Source organism: Emydura macquarii, unplaced genomic scaffold, assembly GCF_026122565.2.
Source record: "Emydura macquarii macquarii isolate MOO-44397 ecotype Brisbane River unplaced genomic scaffold, CSIRO-AGI_Emac_v2 contig_1363, whole genome shotgun sequence".
NCBI lineage: Eukaryota > Metazoa > Chordata > Testudines > Chelidae > Emydura > Emydura macquarii.
In genome coordinates, this window is record NW_027131500.1 from 14,222,911 (window position 1) to 14,246,322 (window position 23,412).

The following is a 23,412-nucleotide window of genomic DNA, read 5'->3' on the forward strand; positions in this document are numbered from 1 at the left end:
CTGGCCCACTATTTGGGTTGTTGTAATGATAAATAAAATCAAGTGATGCGCTATTAATTTGGCACTAGTTTTCCCTTCAATGAAATACAACACTGTAGGTGTGAAATAAGATCTGCTTGGTAATGTGTTGGTTATGGTTGTCTTCCTTTACACGGTGACAAATCCTGTGGCTTCAAGAGAAGAGTGATGAGGGACTGGGGAATCTTTTCATGTCTCTCACAACCACAACAAAGCCCATATTTACTGCATATTTACTGCATTTGTTGGAAATGCTGTCACAGGCTGCTGGCTGAGAACTGAAGGTTAAGCCAGTCCTCTGCTCCTGGAACCCTAATCAAAGGGGGAGTGGAGCCAGCTGAGCAAGCCTGTGGGACTGGGCTAACAGGGAGCAGCTGTTACACTCATTAGACTGGCCCTATAAAGGCTCACAGGAAGGAGCTGGGAGGACGTAGGGAAGGCTGGTGCTGAGTCTGTGTGGCCCCTGAGCCTGGACTATATTTGTAAATGGTGGTGGGAAAAGCCTGTAAAAAAGAGCATTAGTGGGAGCGAGAAGCTGTAATCTGTGTGTGGTTTGTGGGGCAGAGTGAACCTGCTACAGTGCAGCTTGTTTCATACCAAAAGAAAAAATATTTACTCTTCAATCTCTATGAGCACCAACTGATAACACTACACAAGGGGTAAGCTCCCTCAGTGGTAGGGAAACCACCCATTTGCTCCTGGGGTTTTGTTAAATTTCTAACACATGGGGATCCCCTGTGAGCTCATCCCTGAATCTACCAACTTTATTTAGATTCATGGGAATGCATGTCATGCAAACCATGCACACTGGGCCATCTGTTTCATGTTGTGTGCAAACTGGAAGAGTGCACCAGAAAAGTGTTGTAGGTGTATTCTTCTCATACATGAATGGAGCTGGCAGGTTAAAGTGGATGATCTAAATTGTATCAAGTAAGTCACTGTGAGCTAAAGTAAAGCAATTTTGATTTTTTGTGTTCCAAGTTGTAATTTTATCTGCATTGTCGTTTTCATTTTGGATGGCAAATAGTTCCTATACGTAAATGGGACCTCAAGAGTTATCTTAGGCAGTTACCATCATTATATGTTATTTTTGGTGCTGATAATTTGCTGAATGCTGTACAGAGCAAAATAAGCAAATAGCCTTATACAGAAGACAGTATTTTAGAGTTGTAGCCCAATGACTATTGTAAGCTGTAGTGCTTTGAGATATTATTATTGAATACTGTATTATTTTTATAAGACACTTCAGATAAAATGACTAACCCAAACTTCACCCACAATTTGAACCGACCTATGAGATTTGAAAAAGCTTAGTTTTAAAAAGAAACCCAACTTTTTTTTACTATTTTTATTGGATTTCAAAGCGAAAATACCAAACAACCTTTTGTGAAAGGTTATCCTTAGACAAATCTTGTTGCCGCTGTAAATCTCCCATGAAGGCCTGTTCTTTTGAGATTTTCAACATCAGTTCTAGGTCCGTTTTAAATAAGTTCAGGTTTCAGATAAACGTCAAACAGTTAGATGTTTATATCCAAACTGAATTTCTTAAAATGTAGGTGGTAATTAGTGCTGAATGAACCCATAAAATTTTGAAGTCAGCAAATTGTGTGTTTGTGTCGTTTATGAAAAAGTAAAAGAGAACTTTTCTGTTTCCACTTCTGTTAAGATTTATTGAGGTGTAAATGATTTTGAAATGGTGCATAGTGATTTAGGGTCCTGGTGCATGTGAAGAATAGATAATTATAGGACTTAGTATGATGTACTTGATGTAGAGATACTGAAGTAAAATACTGAATAGCCACAGAAAATACTTCCTTGAAGAACTAGCAGAGTGAATTTGACATTTTTTATGGTCTTTTCCTTCCTACTCTTCACCTGCTTGGTCTCTCATCATTATTGTAGGATTAAACTCTGCCTCTCGTGCATTCCCGGGCCAAAGTTCCCCACTTCAGAGCTTTCTAGACATCTCTGTTCACTTCGGCATTCTTCAGTGTGAGACACTCTGGTGCTCCTGCTGGCAGGTCTGCCATCATTCTCAGTTTCTTCTTTAATGCAGATGCCTTTGACTCTGACTTCTTTTCCTACAGTCCTACACTGTTAACTAGAAAGGAGCTAAGGTCATGACAGACATAAACCAGCTTATGACCTAGCCAGCTCAGACTTAGAGGAGACACACAACTTTGAAAATATATTCTGCTTTATTTTTATCTACTGATGAGAAGTCCTCAAACATCTAGAAAGTTCTTTTTTACTATCATGCCTTCTATTTACAAAAGAATGAGTCTAAGGGGAGTCTTCAACTTTTTCCCACTGTTTAAAATTTTCCTTAATTATCTTTATTATCTGGTGTATCATGGTGAAGAATGCAAGTTTCCCACTTGGAAGTCCTATTTATTTGTGGTGGTAACAAAATCCTGGACACTGCCACTGTCAAGGGGTTATGGATGTTACCGAGCCCATTCAGAGTTTTTGTGAATACTGCTGTGTGAATTTCCTAGCAGAAATACTGAATCGTTGCCCCAATTTGACCATCCCAGAGAGCAATCATTTTTAGGGTATTTTTCAATGAAGGTCTGTGGCACTGAAGCTCAGCTTGTTGCCACTAGAATGATCTCACTAAGAGTTCCTTAAGCTAATATTTGCTTTAATAATTCAGGTTTGTACATGTTAGAAATTAATAATTATTTGAGCTATTGTATTTTAAAGTCTCAATTTTTATTTTTAATTGGAGCAAATGTTGCCAAATACTCATAAAGTATACATTATTTTACCTTGTAGTCAAAGATCTGTTAATTTTTTTGGACTCAAGATACTGAAAGAGGATATCCAGAAGATATGCTCAGCCTTATTTTATTACTTTTGCCTTAGTAGGTTATTTCAAATGTAAGAATTATTCAGAAGAGTTTAAAGAATATTCATGAATAATTCCTGTTCCTTGTGTTAAGACCTTTGTGTTTCTCAGGTCTAAGTAGTTTCTACTATGAATAAATTTCAGTATGTTCAGATTTCTGCAACTGAAAAGTTAGAAAATCACATTAATCCCTTCAAAGCCTTGGGACTTACTATACTCCACTGCAAAATCGTATTTTTCCCTTTTTGAGATGGCATCAACCTTCCTTTCTGTCCTCTCCTTTGAAGAAGGAACATATTAGGTAAAAACAAAAACCAGCCATGCTAAACAGCTTTTTTTTCTGGTGTGGGCAGTTGGGAGGGTGTTCTCCAGTAATATAATAACTACATTTAACATAAAATAATTTAAACAATGCTTAATGAGAAAGTGTCCTTGAGAGACAACAAAGCTATATATTCAGATTATATAGTTTTTACATCTACATAATCAACATCAAACATGCATAGTCTACTAAGGATTCTTGTGCCAGCCAGAGTAACTACAGTTGATGGCATTTCACCAGGCATTATGTAGTGAAATTCCCAGATCTGGCTCAATCCTACAAAACCACAATCTCTGGGGTGGCCCTGTGGGTGGCCCCCAGATAGGGTCAGGGTGTGCACCCCTGCACATGTTGATGGAAAGTTTGAGAGCACAGTGTCCTGGGGTGTTTTAGTTCATCCTGGCACAATGGCTGAAGAGCATGCAATGCCTCAACTGAAGGAAGGCCAGATCTTTATGAGATTGTCATACTTTGCATGAAGTCAAACCACTTTATGCCTAGGATATGGCTCTGACAGTGGATATGAAATGCCTTTAGCCACTCCAAATCTTCCTCTAAGAGAGTCTGGGTCTCTGCCCCATCTAGCAAAACAGGTAATTCACAGGTTTAATACATCCTGAACTTGGTCTCAATGCAAAAACGTCTTGTGCATCCATAAGTGAACATGGACTTCAGGCAGGGGGGGTAGCAAGATCTAGTCATTAAAGAACATCCTGTTTGCTGCAACTGTTTGGCCTGCTTGCAGCCTAGGTAGATGAACTTGTCAATGCTTACCACTGTACTTGTCCCCACCTGATCTGGGGGGGCGGGGTTCTGGACCTTGGTCTTCTGCCATGAGATGTTCAACCCCATAGTGTGGGTGGTATCTTGGAGACCTTGGAGGGCAGGGCTGAAGTTCTCTGACTTCTCCACAAGCAAGGCAGCATTGTCAGTAAAGTCTTGGTTAGTACACACTTCTTGATCAACCTTGTTTCTGGCATGTGGAGTGGCAAGTCCTAAAGTTCAGTTGATGGCTCGAAAGAATAGTGCCAGGGTGTGAATGCATCTCTGCCGCATACCTAAGGTTGTGTAGAAACATGGCAAACACTGTGAACAAACTTGCACTCTTGCACTGGTACCAGTGAAGTTCACTCACCATATTTAGCAGAACATCTGGAACACCAACTCTTTTCAGTGCTAGCCAGATCAAAAACCTATTATAATCTGATACATGCCACAGGAGGCAGGGGGTTAAATTCTTGGTGCAGTTCAGTCAAGAGCCAGAGGGGAAGGACGGCATCTATTGTTGACTACCCCACAATGAAACCATATGAGGATTTATAATTGGAAATAACTCAGTACAAGTAACCAGATACATGGCTCTAAAATTGAATCTATTATTTAGAAATTACTAAAACTAATGCAGGGGACTGCAGATAAATATAGTTCAGCTAAATGATGTGCTGGTCTAATGCCTTAGCAGAGCATGAGAGGGCCTTTTAGGCAGTAAGGTAAGAGCAACAGAGCAAAAGCATAGTAGAAAGTTGTATTCAGTTTTATGTTCTTCAGGCACAGGCTGCATGTAGTGTTAACTAGCTGAGATGGAAAGCCTATGTGAGGCAGACAGTCAGGCATATAAAATTGCACTTTTTCTGGCCAAATTTCATACTGAACCAAATCTTAAAAACTTCATCAAAATCTCTGATTTTGCAGGGGGAAAAAAGCACAATGTGAGTTTTTGGATTCTTTGCATCACTTCCAGAGCAGAACTGGATCTGTTCTTTTGCATATCTTCCAGTGTCACCTGGACATAATGAAATTCCTCATGTCACATGATATTTTATCATGGACACGTCTCCAGAATTATTTACAGGCCTGGATAAGTAAAAAGTGGCTTTTGTATACATAAATATCATACTGCTACTTAGCTTTTAAGAGTTGGACTTTACATAGTCAGAGTTATTTCACCAAGACTAATTAATTATCACAATGCCCCTCTGAAATAATAAAAATAGTTAAGTACATGTTATCATCCTATTTTTAAGGTGATTTAATTAATTAATAAGTTAACTGACTGAGACAATGAGGTGAATAAATAGCATGGCTGGAATATTCATGGCTCTTATCCCCACATTCAGCCCACTGGACCATGACATAAGATGGAAAAAGTGAGATGTCAGTGTCCTCAAATGTATGCAAGAGAGGAAATATTGCATAGTTCTTCGGATTGTGCTGTACAGTATGGCATGACCAGAGCTGGCTGAAAACTTTCCAGTGGAGCATCATTCTGTCAGAAAATGCCATTTTCTTACTGAAACATGAAAATGTGTCCATTTAGAGTTTTCATTTAGAAAAAATGCTGGGGGCAGGGAGGAGAAGCTTTTTGATAAGGTTGAATCATTTGCCCTCGACACATTTGGAAGGGAACACTTTGATTTTTTGTTTCAAAAAATTTTATACAATAAAGATTTTAAAATGTCTAAATCAAAACAAAACATTTTAATTTCAATCTAGATGAAATGTTCTGATTGACCCAAACCAATTTTTTTCAAAAATCGTTGTTTTGCAGGAAATGTCTAAATTCTTTGTTTTTGTTCTAATTCAGAATTAAAACAAATTTCAAAACCATCGAATTTCCTTCAAAATGGAAATTCCAGTCCCCCCCCCAGCTCTAATCTTGGCACTCATTTCATTAATTTTTAAATAATCCTATCGATGAAGATTGTGGCAACAAATTCTGTTTATGTGTACTGTTATGCCAGGGATTGGGTGACTGTAATAGCTACCCTTCATTAAAGGTAAGTGTTCGAATCAGTTAAGCTGGTTTTGGAGTAAGATAGTTGAAACAATAGGAGCCATCACCCGAAACACAGCTCAACACCTAACTGGCCTTGCATGTGGCCTATGTGGGCAGAGGGTGTTCACTAAGGGCTGAATGCAAACACAGAGCTGAGTATTGTTTTTGGTGGAGCTGTGTGTGAGAGAGCAGATGCAGCCCAAAACACCACAAAAGTGGACAGAGAAGGCAGCTGAAAGCCAGAGAAGCACTTGTGGAGTGTGGAGAGAAAGCTGAGAGAGCCTCTTGAGTAGATTGTTGGCTCGAAAAAGAGGCTTGAAATGTTGAGTAAGGAAACTGTCTCCTGTTGGGTTCCTGCTGTGTTCAGGGAAACAGGATTTTATTTACATCCTTTGTAAATAAACAGCATTGAATCAAAGCAATTATATCATCAGTTTCTCTTCCTATGGGAAGCAAGCTGCAAGGCCCTGAATGTTCACTCACTGCTCAGGTCAAAGGGGATATTATTATTGTTTATTTTACTGATATTGCCATAGTGTTGAGGTGCCCTAGTCATGGATCAGGGCCTCATTATGTACAAACATAGAACAAAAAGATGATCCCAAAGATCTTACAATCCAAATATAAAACAAAAAACAACAGCTCAGTACAGCCAGACACCAGGGGAGTACAAGGAAACAATGAGAGAATATCAGTAGTAGGCAAAACAGCAGCCTGACTGTTGCTGAGTTATTGGTAGGCATCATGGCAAATGAAAGTTTTGGGGAGAGAACTGAATGAGGACAATGAGAGAACCTTGCACATACTTACGGGAAGCACCTCCAAAACAGAGGGGGCAGCATGGGAGAAAGCATGAAGGTGTTTGAAGACATAACAGGTGGGTGATAGAGACTGGCATCATGCACTGATTGGAGGCAAGCAGTGACTGATAGTGTGAGAAATGATAGCTGGGGATAGACCTTGAAAAGTGAAGATGAGTAGCTTATGTTTTATGTGATAGTGAAGGGGAGAGCCAGAAGAGGGATGCAAACAGGGGGGTAATGTGGTCAAATCAATGGGCTAGGAAAATGATCTTTACAGCACTATTCTGAATGGATATGAGCAGTGCAATATTGCATTCGTTTAAGGACAGAGAGAAAGATGTTGCAGTAATCAAGATGCAAAGTGATGAGAGCCTGGGCAAGAGTTTTAGTCTTGTGGATTAATAAAAAAGTAAATTAGAAATTATGCAAAAAGAATCTTCATGATTTAAACATAGTCTGGATGAGAGAACCCAGAGAGAGTTCAAAGTCAAAGATGATACCCAAAATGATACCCAGAATGGTGGAGGAGTCCATAGCAGTAGAGTAAAGAGGTAATGAAGATTTGTGGGGGAAGGTTTGGAGATCTATATTAACCGTGCTGAACTTGAATGGATGGCTAGACATCTACGAGAAGATGTCTGACAGACAGACTGAGATTTCAGTTTGGACAGGAGACAGGTCTGGAGTAGAGAAGCAAATCTGTGATTCATGGAGATGGTAGTTGAATTTGTGTTTGTGAATGAGATGACCCAGTGATGAGATGTAGAGAGAGAGACCAAGGACAGAGCCCTGTGGAACCCCAACAGAAAGCCGGAGGGGGCATAAGGAGGATCCTCTGAAGGACATGTTGAAGAAGTGATTAAAAAGAGAGGTAGGAGGAGAATCAGGAGAGGACTGAAGCCATGGGAGGACAAGAATTTCAAGAGGATGAGCATGGTCAGTGGTGTGAAAGATGGTTGATATCTCAAGGAGAATGAGGATGGAGTACTGGTTTTTAGCTTTAGCTAGGAAGACATCATTAGGGACTTTGGGGAGAGTGGTTTCACTGGAGTGAAAAGGGGAAGAAGCTGGATTGGAGAGGGTCTAGAATGAAATTGGAGGAGTGGAACTCAAAGAAGTAACATAGGATCACACTTTCCTTAAAACTTGTTGACTGGCTTACTGTATAAAATACCACTCTGTAAATGCTTACTATTGAATTGCCACTAAAGGAAATTCAGTATAATTTACCATTGATGTTATGGAATAATAAAACATCTTAAGTGGTGCTGTATGGAACTTTTTATTGTAGCTACCTCCAGAACTAATGTTGCAGTTTTGTAATTGGATATAATATGCTTTTAAAGCCTTTTGTTTTGAATTTTTAAAAAAGAGAATGAATAAGTTTACACCTTTTAAAGCATTTTACAGACATTAACTAATTCATGCTATGAAGTCTTATAAAATTGTCAAATATTAATGCTGTTTTTATCACAGGAGACATATTAGGAAGAACATAACACACTTTCTTGATGTATGAAAATAATAAAAATTGATGCTTGAACATATGGTTGTTTCGTTTACTATAGCTTTTAAATGTAAAATGGTATCCAGTGTGCAGAGAAAAACAGCCTGTTTTTCAGCAAAAACAGCCCTTCCATTTTTGACTTATTTCAATAACTTAAACCATTGATTTTGAAATTCATCTTCAAAATTACACATGGAGTTACACAAGGAGCCCTTTAAGGGCAAATTTCTATAGCCATAACTTCATTGAAGCTCCCTTGTTCTCCTCTCCTTATAAGCACACACTACCTTGTTTAATGTGGATTTGAGTGAAGAACTGTGCCTTTATGTACATATCCTCATCCAGTTTAACTTTTATTTTATTTTATTTTGGTGTTCTTCTGGATAACTGAGTATTTCTTTGAAATAACTGATTTGCTCATGTTACCACAAAGCTTTCTCTTCTCTTTATGCATGTAAGGTAGACCCAGAGTTTTCAAGGATAGATGATTTAGTGGTTGAGTTGGTGGATAGCACAAGATTTCAGGTATAGGAATCCTAGCTCATTAGGGAAATGAAGGAGTGGTACTCACTTTTGTCAGATTGGCAAGAGGAAGCCTTACTGTAATGCAGTGTAGATGCTACTCACATGAAAGCAGTACGCAGTTCTAGTCCAGAGCCAGATCTTCATACAGAGTCTGTAATTTGCTCCTACATTTTTTTTATAGATCATTGTTGGTGCATAAGCTTTTGCACATCCCCAGAATGCTATGTAATGCTCTGTAATTCAAAATATAAATACTAAGCTTGAATGTGGATGTGCTGTTTGACTGCATAAATCTGAATTTTAGGGCTTACATAACTTGCAAGCATTGCCCATTATTTTAGTGTGTCTTATGTTACTTCATCTAGTGGTTGAGTTCACATGAAAGAAACAGAACCTCCTACTGCTACCAGATAATACAGTGTTCACTAAACGGTGGTTCTTGATGAACCAGTGGACTGCAAGAAGGTTCTAAACGGGTCACCACAACTCAGGATTTTTTTTAAATGAGTGCTGGAATGTAACAGCAATTCTCAATATAACACAGATTACTTTTCCTTAAACAGCACAGTGATTAGTTTCCTGGTTCTAAATTTACATATTTCAATTTTAATTGGGTTTTTAGGAATACATAAGCATACAAAAGTGTTCAAGGTCAGCTATTATTTAATCATCAGAGTAGAGCTCAACACTTTTTGCATGAAGGGTATAAAGTTCGAACTTTCACTTCAGAGTAATTGCATAACTTTGTTGGCATCAGAAATTAAATCAAGTATTAACAATGTGGCTGGGTTATCTGCGGCTATCTCATATGACACTTTTCAAAGATGTTGAAAAATAAAAATAACTCTCATATAATATCATTTAACTGTCTTAGATCAGCATAACACTTGTGACATGGTAGATTACACCTGATATTTACAGTAGAAACAGCAACATGGCCATAGTTAGAGATGAGCATCCATGTATATTATTTTAAAAGCTTGTATTTGTGGGAAAAAAAGGAATAATATAAAATGTAATACAAATGACTGTCGAGGTGAAGTGTTTATGCTGAACATAAACATGGGCCTGCAAAAAGAGAAAAGCCTGAGGCTCCTATGCCTTTTAGGATTGTGTGAACTACTGCACTTGCTCATACCATATCTAAGCACTGTTTAGCTAATGTGCCTAGTCATGTCTCAGGACTGTATGACAGTTCCAAGCAAGCAATGTACCTGCTTTAAAGGTTCTCTCCCAGTGTAAAGAATCAAGAGTGATAACTGCATTTAAAAATAGATACTTTTCTTAAATAAATATATACATGCTTGAAGTAAAGAATCCTGTGCAACAGTGAATATGGCAGCAGAGAACAAAGAGCCAAAATCTGTCATCAGGAGGTATGATAGAATTCTTGAAAATTTGGTTTTGGATTTGTAGGTTCCAGAGAAAATAAAAAAAAAACACAGGGCTTGTCTTGTTCTGACAAATGAATCCATGAAGCCATCAAAAATGTAGCATCATCTGAATACCAGACATCCTCGTTTAGTTGATAAACTGGTGAACTTCTTTTTATGTCAACAGTAAGAAAAAATGCAACCACAAAGTTGCTTATGGATCCCCTGTCATGACAGGGAAATACAGCACAATTGTAAAACACATTAAACGAGTTGCACTGAATGCTAAGACAGTGCACTGCATTATCCAGCACGAAGCACTGACAACAAAACAAATGGATGCGGAATAGCATGATTTTTAGTAGTGCCATTACAGTAGTAATCTTTGTCAAAGCAAGACACTTGAATTCATGTTTATTTGCTATTTGTGTTCTGATACTGACCTGCTTCATTCCAGAAATGAGTTGACTGTCTCATGGAGAAGTTTTGGAATGTGTTTTAAAACTTAGAAACAAACTGTTGCAGTTTTATGTCAGGAGTTAACTCTGATTTGGCAGATTACTTCAGAAATGGTGTTTGGATGGCCAGATCCTGCAGATATCTTTAATGCAGTAAATATCCTTAATTTATCTTTGCAGGATAATAATATCAATACTCTATTTTTGCAAGACAAATTGAAAGCTTTCCAGAGGAAATTTCACATTCATTAACTAATTAAGAATGAGGTGACAGACATGTTTTCACTTCTTTAAAAATACCTCATTAGTGCTGACAGCATCAAATAAAACACACTTATCAATGCTTCACCAGAAATTTTCATGTTACTTCCCCAAATTGGAATCTAACTGGATTTGGGGCCAATTTACAGTAAACTCAGAAAATCAGCATTCTCTGGAGAACAAAGAAAAGGATGAGTTCATTTAATTGTCATGCAATAGTTTTCTGAAGATGAGATTTCCTTCCCAGTCATTGGAAACTTTTCTGTTTGGGGATTAAATGTGAGTACCGTGCATTGTCAGAAAAAGCTTTTACCATTTTGCACCACCTATCTATGTTAGACCAGCTTTTCCATCCTGACAGCAATTCAGATTAAACAATACAACAAGCTTCTTGTTGAAAAATTATTTCAGATTTTGCCTCTGCAAAATTTCCCCAAGAATTGAAAGGTTGTGCAAAGCAGTGGGAAGCACATCATTTTGTGGTGGTGGTGGTTGGGGGAGGGGAGGACACGGACGGTTGTATTTGAATTAGTGGCTGATTTTGGTTTTACTGGTATGTTGGAGACAGTAATATTTTTGTGAAGTTAATACAGAATCAATATTGCTGTTGCACAGTTGCAGCTTGTGGGTCCAAATACAATTGGAGGGTCACCTTAATAAAAAGTCTGGGAACCACTGAAATAATACATACTCCTTTAGCTCAAGTGATCTAGTTTCACTTAAGGTCCTGGATTCAATCGATACTGCATTGACAATTCCCCACTTTTGGAAAGGAAGGTCTCTGCACAGGCCCATAATTTCCTGCCTGCCATTTTAGAGGTTGAAATGGGGTACCTTGAATGTAAGTCCAGAGAGTCCACAATATATTTGGCATGGATATAAAACTGATGTTTGAGACCTTATATTTTTAAAATAGGATAGAAATTATAACCTGATTTTAATGATGTATGACAACTATATTTAACCGAAGTTATAATGAAGAATATGTCACTGAAATCGTAATTGGACAAGACACAAAATTAATTAGTAATAAATTGGATAGATTGCTTTGGAAATTTTCCAGAGAAAGAAAAGGCTCTGGCACCCAAACTTTAGGCATACAAAGACCGGAGAATGGGCCGGCCTCCTCTTCTCTCTCTGTGGCACAAAATCAACTGCAAAATGATAAATATAAGTGATCACAAAGAGCACTAGGTTTTGCTGGAGTGCATGAATGTGTACCACTCAATACTGGTTGAGATAAAGCAGAGGTATTTATTTCAGTGAAAAGATGTTTACAGTGCAGACAATTCAAGGTGCTGAAAAGAAAAATAGCTCAGTTAGCCATAGTCTGAAGAGGGATAATGTAGATGTTGAATGACGAATAGAATGGGGAGGTTGCTGCTGAGTTGAATAGGTTGACATGACAGCGAGGATAGATTTTTAATCATTTCTCTTTATTCAAGAAGGAGTAGGTCTGAAATTGAAGAACACATTGTAGTGAACTGGTCAAGTCACCATATTAATCTGAAAATTGAAAAAACCCTTTTCTAGAGTAAATACCATAAAAACCTACAAGGATGGTGTCTCGTTGAAATCCAGTTCTTCTGGAAAGTATAGGTGCCAGCATCAATCCTGTTTATTATCAGTATGTCACATCAGCCTGTGAATCCACCATCTAGGGTAATAAGAAAACCATAGGTTATGAGCTCCATAAAATATGTATTTGATTTTCACCTGGATGAGCTCTGTGCTTCAAAATAAAATTCTTAGAAAAGGGAGATCCAGATTTGAGAAGTCACCTTTTATTAGACTAAGTGAAGCTGATACTAGAATGGCAGAAGTAGCCAATGGTAGTCTTTTTTTCTGTGAATCGTCTGCAAACACAATATGATTTTTACAAATACACAATGTATTAGTAATTATTGAACAAACACTTTATGCTAATATATTTAAGCCTATGTGGTATTTGTGAACTATTTGCCATGACTATTCTGAATAGTCACAATTTGTTATTCACAATGTGTGACTGGTCACATAAGCTACATGTTGTTGCCATTTCTTCTCCATAAATGGATGATTGAAATTTCATAAATGGAGATCAGTGTGAATATTGAATATTGCGCACAAAATATATTTGTTCACATGTGGCTAGGAGTATTCACATCAAACCCCAACATTAATTCATATTCAAACCCCTTCACTCAAGTTTGGAAAAACAAACAAAAGAGGCCATACTGAATAGCAATTCAGAATTCATGTTGTTAATTTCTCCCCTCTATTTTTTGAGCATTTATTAACATGCACAATATGAACAATTTTGGCAGCCAGCTGCTAAGTTGCTCGATAGTATATACAGTAGACTAACACAGAAGTGCATATACACAACTCAGTACATTCACAATCAGGCTTTAAAAGTTCAGTTTCTTCTCAGTCTGAGCTTGTAGTGTCTGGTTTATTTCTAATTCAGTAATTCTTCCAATTTTGTTTTCCAGAATGACAAATCCCCAGGGCGCTCTACAAGTCGATCAAGTAACATTTCAAAGGTAGGTGGAATATGTTAACTTACTTACTTTTACATAGAATTCCAAGTCACAGCAATTTATTAAATGTAATGCAGCACTTTATTCCACTACCCAGATATCCATATTCTGACATTTTCTTTGTGTTCACTGGCTTGTAATTTTAGGCTGCCTAGTGCTTTCATTGCAATGTAAAACACATGTTAAAATACACAGCAATTCCACTCAGTATAATACCTCTGGGAAATATGCTGTCATCTTTGGTATAAGGCAAAATTATTTCTTGATCAGTTCTAGAATTTTTGAAATATGTTGCAGTTATGATTGTATCAGCATTTGCCATATGAATCCCATCTACAGGGATTTACAACTCAGCAGAAATGGGCCAGTGCTAGGATCTCAGATCCCTTTCAATTTCTTTGGGTGCAGTAAAAGTGTGCCTGTTTCAGATTTGAATCCAAGGATTTTAACCAACTCTCATGGTGTTGGTTCAAAATGGCAGAAATCAAAGCTAAAAACTGAAATCTCATGAGAGCAGTTCAAAAGGTTTTGGCCATAGAAGCCAAATCCAAATACTAGTCGTAACTTAATTTCAAACCCAAACCTCATCCTATACCTAATTCAGATCCGGATCCGAACACTGTCTTCAGTCCTGCTGTAATGGTGACTCTGCTATAAAAGGTTTTATCCCCAGAGCAGTATTTGATTTGAAAATGCCCACTCGAGTAATTTTTAAGTGACATGATGGCAGTTCAGAGAAATGCAAGTTAAAAAGGTTTTCTGCTCTTGTATAACAAACCATGGCTTTAATAGTTAGTGTATAGTATTATCTAGTCTCTTGGTTTTTTTCAATGATTCATATGTCAAATTCATTTTTAATTAGTTTAATTATAGATTTACAGGAAATAATACAGTGAATAATATGTTGCATTCTATTATATAATTATAGATATCTGTACTTACCAATGGGAACCCTAACAGTGTATTATGTAAACATTATACAATATCAGAATTAGAATAGTGCCAGTAGCAAAATGCATATTTACCTGTGTGTCCTATCTGAAGGAGTAGAATTGTCTATTAAATATCGGATCTAAATTGATGTGACTTACTCTGATGTAATTCTGAAAGAACTCAACTGACTTTATCAAATTTCCTCCTGATTGACAATGGGGTAACTGAGATCAGAATCTGGATCTACTCCTTAAAGTATTAATAAACACACCGTCATTCTGTCCAAACTACATATGTAGAAAAGACAGCATAACGTTTTGTAATTAGTCTCATCTGCTTCCATGACACCTTTTTGTTATGTTTTAAAGTTTCATATAACACACAAAATTACAGATGAAAACCAATGGTTTAATGACTTTAATGCTGTGAGATACAAACCAACAAAACCCAGGAAATTCAAAATTGTGCCTCACTCTCTTGCCTTAACTTATTCTATTATGCCTTTTTATTTTACCCAATGGCATGAGATAAGGACCAGTTTTTAACTGTAGCAGGAGTTCTGTGAGACTTAATGCTTGTAAAAATACTTTGAGATCCTCAGATGAAAGGGGTGATAGAAGTGAAAAGTATTATTTTTAATAATAATAATGAGTGAGATCTGGTACCTCTCATGATAGGAGGTTGAACTAAGTAACAACAGACACCCTTAGTTCTGGTAATGAAATTACCATTATATATGTGTTGGCCCTAACTCTGAATTCCTCACTTTTTAGTTTTCCTCAAAATCTTCTTATTATTTAAACATAGTGTTATGTGTATAAATTTTAATAATTTCATTATAGAGGGGCCCAAACTGGTACACCGGATACAAAGACTCTTGAACTTTGGGAAAGTTGGACTCAAACTTCACTCTACCATATATTGAACTAAATTCAAAACCCTAATATCCCCAGACTTTAGGAGGCTCAGATTGTGGCTAAGTCCCTCTCCAGTTTTGAATCCTGTTAGTTATAATAACTGTAAATCTATGAAGATTTACAATACCTACTTGCCTGTTTTTCTAACAGTGTCAAAGTACATGAGTTAACGTTAAATTGTGACAAAGCCACAGCATCAGTGGTTCAGAAATAATCAGTGAGGGATTGTAGAAATATATTCAGTGTGTATTAGGGTAGAACATATCAGCTACTAACATTTCTCTTATAGTGACCTCTGTGGAGCCCAGTTTTTCCGGATGATGCTCTTTAAAAATGATGTGCACAGCTTACAAATTGGCTGTTGCAATGCAAAATTATCCAGATTTGCCCTTTCTTAAGCTGTCTCCTGTTCATCTGTAGCATGATGTCATTCCATTTGACCAGCTACATTATATATTCCACTAATAGGGTCTGTAATATGCTGGGGTATACTTGACAGATGATCCAGTGTTTCCAATTAATTTTCTGCTCCTGAAAACATTAAAATAAAACAAATAACCAAACACCTGGGTTTTAGATTAATTTAGTGTGGTACAAAACCTGATCTAATTAATAATGATTCCTAAAACATAATTGTACATATGCTTTCCAGGCATATTGTTTTCCTAGAGTGTTTTAACACTAAAAAAACAAGATTCTATTTCCATTAAGTATGCAATCCTACACCCATCAAAGTCAATTGCAAAGTTCCTATTGACTTCAGTGGTGCAGGACTAGACTTTGTCTTTATCTAGTGATATGAAATACAATATCAAAGTATGTTGCTTTTATTCTACAGGTTTCTGTCTGTATTATTTCTGTAGAAATGGGGGGTAGGGGGAGGGACTGGAGAGAACGGGCATCTATATCCTATGGGTCTGATCCAAAGCCCAGTGGAAAGATTTTCATTGACATCAATGGATTTTCAATCACACCCTATGTGAGATTCAGAATATCAAAGACTTAGCAAATACAGATTCATATTTCATTAAATTCATTTTCTGTGGACTAATCACATAACTTCTTTAAACCTGCATATACCTAGAAGTTGCTATGAATTGTTTTTACATTGAAAGTATCTGCTGAAAAGTAAAATAAAATAAATAAAATTGGTTGTGCTGGGAATGCTTCCTAATGAACTTGGGCTGAGCCTCTGAATCTCCATCATAGGTGTAGTGTATTCAGTTGAACTGAAGGCAACATCTTGGTGGTAAAATAGTTTAATTATATTAGTTATGTGTTCAGCAAAATATTTATATATTCAGCTCATTTTGGATGATGGGATCTAAAATCAGCTGTGTAGACACATTGCAGCTTGGGCTCGAGGTCAGGCTCTGAAGCATACAGGGTTGAGTTGGTGGGGTTTGGGCTTCAAAACCTGAGCTCCAGCCCAAGCTGCAACATCTAAGTACTGTCTTACACAGCTGTTTTTAGAGTGCTAGCATGAGCCTGCTAACCCCAGTCTAGACCGAGGCTGGAAGGCTTGCTTCCAGATACAGACCTACCTTTTGAGGCCCTGTTGCTATGCAAAACATGTGTAATTGGCTTAGCTCATCATGTATTTAACAGTAATAATTCCTTTTTTTAATTCACCAGATTCTCATTGAAAAGAATATGGAAGAAAAGCAGAGTTCTGGGGACTTTGAAAGATATATTTTTCCCTTTTAGAATATTTTCTGCTCAGAATCCAAAATGAGCTGAACATGTAACTATTTTGCTTATTTTATATATGAATCTCCCATAAGAATTTGCACACTGAAGTATTTTAACCAAGCTAGAGGAAAAAGCTTTTATTTATTAGAAGTTGATTTTTGTTCTATAATATTTATTTGTGTTAAAGTCCATGATTTATACATAAATTAAAACAGAGGTGTCAATTAACGAGAGGTTGAGTAGGGAGTGAAGTCAATAAATGCAATGAGCAGCAAGAGTCCAAGTTCTATGCAGCTCCATGTGTAAAACCTATAGAAATCATAGCACTACTTTGCATGTGACTCTAAAGGTCACCTTAAAAATGATGTAGATTTATTGTGGTGAGAGATGCCAATTTACAGACCTAATAAATTTGATTATCTAGAGCAGTGGTTCTCAATCAGGGGTACATGTACCTCTGGGGTATACAAAGGTCTCCTGGGGGTACATCAACTCATCCGGATATTTGCCTAGTTTTAAAACAGGCTACATAAAAAGCACAAGCGAAGTCAGTAAAAGCAAAAATGTCATACAGACAATAACTTGTTTATACTGCTCTATGTACTATACACTGAAATGTAAGTACAATATTTATATTCCAATTGATTTATTTTATAATTATATGGTAAAAATGAGAAAGTAAGCAATTTTTTCAGTAATAGTGTGCTGTGACACTTTTGTATTTTTATGTCTGATTTTGTAAGCAAGTAGTTTAAGTGAGGTGAAACTTGGGGGTATATCAGACAAACCCTGAAAGGGGCTCAGTAGTGTGGAAAGGTTGAGAGCCACTCATCTAGAGGGTAGCAGCAGGGCAAGCTTCCCACAAATCCTTGCCCAACAATATGCACAGCGCTGTACTAGGTGGGACTTTTGCTATGGGTAAAAGGTAGTAGTGGACCTTGAGGGTTGCTGAGTGCAGGAAGGGACTGAGTTAGTCTCACCCACTTTTCCCACTTTCTATTAAGAGTCTGCCACCTTTTAAGCCTCCACATCCTTCCACCCAGTTTTCCATTCCAGCTCCACCTTGATCCCCTGACCTTCTCTTCCACGTTAGCAGCTGCTGCGACTGCACCACTTCGGCCATTTTCCCACCCTGGGCTCTTGTGCTGGTCTGGCATTCATGGAAGGAGGACAGAGGAGAATTAATGAGGTGCCTGAAATGCAGTAGCCTGTGGTGGCCAAAAAGGAGTTACTACAACTTCTGAATGAGCCCAGCCAGATGTGTGAGGATCCAGCTGGCTGAGGGAATTAATGCATAAAGGGCTGCCAAATGCATGAGTGTCATGCACAAAGAGTGCCACTTAGCAGTCCCGAAACAGTTCCATTTAATAAGTGTTACATAGGACGTAAAGAGGGTTAGCTGCTTATTATACCTCAGATTTATTTTGTTTAATAAAAGGATACCAAATAGCAAAATATTATTCACTTTCCACCTTTGCTTATATCAGTACGTTTTCCGTGTCACGAATATCCCACAATCTAAAAAGGGGACTGAAGGGAGCAGAAAGCCCACTATGGGCATGAAAATGAAGTGCCAGCTCCTCAACTGGTGTAAATTGGCATAACTCCATTGAGTTCAATAAAGCTATGCTGATTTACACCTGCTGTTGATCTGGCCCTAACACTTTCTACCTGTGTTATAACTTCACTGAGAAGTCTGGTGAAAGTTACAAGCTCTGTTCTTCTTATGCTGAGCATTCATTTTAAAACAAGAAAAAGTCTCTAGTCTTTCAGTGTAGAGCATCATTTAAACCATCATCATTTAAACCAGTCACTACAGGCCACATCCAGAAGTCCTTACTTAGGTGAAACTCCATTAATATTAGAATGTGGGATCTTTAACCCTGAGATTGTTCAAATCCAGGTCATGTTGGTGACAGTTTTTGGTTCCTCTCATCTATTCATTGTTCTGCATACTATATGAAGGTTCAGTTTCAAGCAGACAAATGTTCATATCACAAAACTGCTTACCACAATAGGCACCCTTTTGGCAGGCTTTATGAGAGAGTCCAAGGAGTTTTTCCTTATTGTCTCCCCAAAGTAAACCACAACCAGCAAGATATAAACAAAGAAACTGTTGGTAGGGGATGGAAAGATATAGAAGACCTTTTTGTGTTCAGTTTATGAAAGATGATGAGTGTGATACTGGCTAGAATTCAGGAAAAAAACACTGGTGAAAATCTATCTGAGGTCACAGAGAACAGAAGCCAGTCTTTGGTCTAAGTTCCAGCATTATATTTTGGCACTTTCCAGCCCAAGCTAGTATGTACTATCATTAGACAGAAAGATAAAGAGATAGGTACATCATTTTTTTCATTGCAGTTTTTTATCAAACCTATGAAAATATCTCATGGTGTTTCAAAGATGAAAAGTGTATTTTGGCTTTTTTTTTTTGGGGGGGGGGGGGAAGAGGGGGAGTGGGTTAGAGAGGAATAGCCGTTCTTATTGTATCATAACCATTTTGCTCATCCATCTGTTTTCATTCCATGTTGATTTTTGTAAATCTGCCGAATGATGCTTTGGATGGAGCCACTGAGCTTACTTTAAACTTTTGAAGAAGTCTTCACATCATTTGGTGCACTCGGTCACGCGAGTCAGAAAGACTATCCTAGGCATTAGCAGGCAGCTCATCATTAATTTGTCCGTTTCACATGCTCACCCACATTTCAGACTCTTCTTGATCATTATTTGTTGTCCTTTATGACAGAAATGGAGCATTGATTTCTATCAGTTAGCATTAAAGTTTTGAAAGATGTTTCTATGACCCCAAACACTTAAAGCAGGCCAAACAATGAAGGAGGGTCTGATTTTTGCAAAAAAGTTCTTAAAAATCAAGTAAAGGAAACTCTACACATGGAACTAATGCTTTTAATGTCCCGTAATCATCCAGTTTCAATCTGTATGCTTGCACAGTATTAAGCCTGGCCGACAACTGTGGTTGGCATCAGTGAAAATCCATCAGGCAGGTTAGTTCACTTGTTGCAACTGTAATAGATTGGGCCTATCTTCTAGTGCTCTTCTCCTTTCAGACCAAGCTTTATTCTGCCAGGTCAGCTCACTCCCCGAGGTAACCCCCATCTGTGCTTCTCAAGGAATCTCAGGAAACTATCTTCAGCTGGGGTAGTTCCTGTAATTGAGTCTTACTAAACACACTTCACCCCTTGCACTCTCTTACTTCAAAGTCTGCAAACATAGCAGTCCTTTCCTGAGATCAGTCTCTCACACCAGTAATTCCCAGAACAAGATTTCCTGGCTCTTACCTTAGAGCCTCATTTGGTTGATACGGTGCTTCAGTTTTCATCACGTCTGCCCACTTGAAATACTTATCCAGAAAAGTACAACATTCTACAAGGGAATCACCAATGTTAATGATTTTAAAGAGGTAGTTTTAATTGTCTGTTTAGTTCTCTGGAGAAATTCCTTTCAACAGTAGCTCCAGTGCACTTCTTGGAGGATGTTGCAGTTGCCTCTCTCACTCATTCCTGCTGCTCTCTTTTATAAGAGTCAGATAACTAAGATCCCCCTCTTTCTTCAGGAGCAGGGGGAGGGCTAATCGGACATCCAAGCCAGCTCCAAGTATTTGACCCTAGAGGAATGTTATCCCTTATTTCTTGACACAACTTGCAAGTCATTAAAGTTCCTTTGGTATTGTAAGGCTATGTCTACACTTGTGATGGTGTGTAGAGTTCAGACATTGCACACTCAGCTAACATGGGTATAAATATCAGTGTAGGTGGTGAGGCATTGCTTAGGCAAATAGAATATAGATATGCTAAAACCTTTGGGCATATACCGCAGATAGCTCTTTACACACCCAAGCAGTGCCTTCCACTGCTATTTTTGTTTTGTCACACTGCTGGATTCTTGCTCTGGCAGTGGAGAAAGGCCTGGCAGGGGGAGGTGGAAGGGAAAGGTTCTGACAGCTCCATGCTTCCAGAGCCTTTCCCCACTGCCTCTCCCCTGCCAGAGCCTTTCATTGCCATGTGTACTATACAGTGCAGTGTGGTTGCAGCCTGCTTTTCATTGTGTCCTACATGCTGCTGAAAACATAGACAAGGACTTCCAGTTAGCTGACATTTTTTCTAACAATATATGACAATATAGGACAAATAATGAAATGGCTCAGTGTTTGATTTCTGTAGCACTCCTGAAGGAGGCTTAGTAATACTCTACATTTTTCTGTGTATTGATGGGGTCGCTACCACTGCATGGATAAAGAAAGAGAAGGCTTAAATTAAAGTTTTGTGTGGGTTTTTTTTCTAATTTTTCTGTTATCTGTCATCTCAGGGAAGGGAACCCCTTGAAAATCAGTCATGCATCAAGATGCTCAACCCATTTTGTCTCACTGAAATGAGTTTCAGTGCACTACTTGTATTTCAGTCTGTAGAACAGTGTCTCATTAGAGCTTGCAGACATTTAATGATTGAATACAGAAGAACAGTTAGATCATTCACAGCAGGCACAAACTGGAGCTACCTGACTTCCTTTGCAAGTAATGGCCAGGTTCAAGCAAAGGATTGCATATAATCTAATAGCTATACTTACGGGACTATTGCCTGTTCTCATTTTAAGCACATCTGTTACTATCACAGGATCTATGAGTCCAACTAGATTACTCAGGCTAAAGTCAAGTCTAGATGTACTGCTTTCTGTGAGCTATTTTAGTCAAGAGAAATTTTCCCGCCGCTCTGATGTGATACAGTTAAATAAAGCAGCAAGTTTCCACTCTGCAGTTCTGTGAATAGTCTTTTTTTTTTTTTTTAATTGCTCTGAGCAGTCCCATTATGAAAATAAACACTGCTGATTTAGGTTTTAGAAAAGAACATGTATTTTTCACAGAACTGGGGGTGTTATTTTTTTTTAAAAAAAGGTCTACATTGACATCCTGGAATTGATAAGAACATAAGAACGGCCATACGAGGTCAGACCGATGGTCCATCCAGCCCAGTAGCCTGTCTTCTGATAGTGCCCAATGCCAGGTGGTTCAGAGGCAATGAACAGAACAGGTAATCATCAAGTGATCCATCCCCTGTCACCCATTCCAAGCTTCTGGCAAATAGGCCTGCTGCATCTACTCATTATCAGTTGTAGGATTGGGGTCCAAGATTCTAATTATTTAATCCCGCATACCCGGGTACAGAGGCAGAATGTAGCTGGTAATTTGAATTTGTTTGTCATTCTTAATAGGCCCTTCCAAATTTTGCATTAATCCTTTAAATGGCTATTCTCTTCTGGATTATTGTGACTTTTCAAAGGGCTATGTTGTTCCATCTTTTTTTAAACATAACTCCCAAATTATTCCAATGGGGATAATGCATAAATCTGAGGTATAATAAGGCCCTTATTTCTTCAGATGTATAAGAGAGCAAGCATATCCTATACCTATGTAACAACTGTATAGGGTTTCTTAAAAACCAAAAAAACCCAAAATTTATCCATCTTAAAATGTCATCATGCTTCAAAAGCTATCTTCAATTAATATTATGTTTACAAAACCAACATTAAAATTGATTTGAATAAATATTATCTTAGTCATCTAAATGATAACTCATGCTGATAAACAGAATAATTAATATCAAAATGTAGGAGTAGACCTGTAGATTGGCTCATATCAAACCATTATAACTCTAAAACTCCAATACTGACAAACACATTTTTAGAAAAATAGGCTGTTCTTGCAAACATTAATAAAGCATTGGTAGTTAAAATTAGATTCAGCAGCATTCAAAATTATTGCAGTTTCCTATCAGAGGTAAATATTTGACTTATGTTTAGAAAACACACAGTGGCTGTTTGTAGAATGTACTGTTTACAATAAGTTCCCAAAGTGCATGACAACATCATTTGTTTTCCTAAGTCTCTGCCTGACATTTCAACTTCTGAATAAAATTGCATTGAATATGCCTCAACTTCAAGGGCCTAACAGTATAGAATAATACATTTTCAATTTATTCTTGGTTAAACGTGACCTGTTTTAAACTGCTGTTCTAATGAAATGGAGAGAGTGTGTGTGTATGTGACGAGAGAGATTTTAAAAAATTACTATTTACAGCATTCTGCTGTAAAGATTGTTTTATGTAATCAAAACCCACTACCAACTGTTTATCTTGAACATACAAATAATAGTTTATCAGTCAACTAAAGTTCATGCAAGTTGGTGACATGCACTCACATCTAAACTAGACCGTGGGGGGGCGGGGGGGGGGGGGAGGGAGGCGACACACACACACACCTTAAAATAATTTGCTTCTTGTCTAGATACGTTTAGAGGAAAAGATGATACATGAGCTATAATACTATATACCTAGCCCTATATATCAAGCAGTCCTGATAGCAATGAGTAACCATGATGCTTAAGTTGTTTGAGTTATGTAAAATGTCCAGTTTTCAAGCCTATCCCTAACATACTTTATTT

The 23,412-nt window shown here is 37.7% G+C and overlaps 1 protein-coding gene across 4 annotated transcripts in view; it reads left to right on the forward strand.

The window, feature by feature from the left end:
- MARCHF1 (membrane associated ring-CH-type finger 1) overlaps window positions 1–23,412 on the forward strand; it is a 256,179-nt gene that overhangs the window by 163,560 nt on the left and 69,207 nt on the right. For 2 of the 4 annotated variants that reach the window (XM_067551796.1, XM_067551797.1), the window contains exon 3: window positions 13,369–13,419. In XM_067551796.1, the coding sequence (XP_067407897.1) occupies window positions 13,369–13,419 (51 nt within the window). Of the gene's footprint in view, window positions 1–465; window positions 678–790; window positions 949–13,368; window positions 13,420–23,412 lie in introns of those variants that run through there. The other 2 variants (XR_010920490.1, XR_010920489.1) reach the window with 2 other exon arrangements.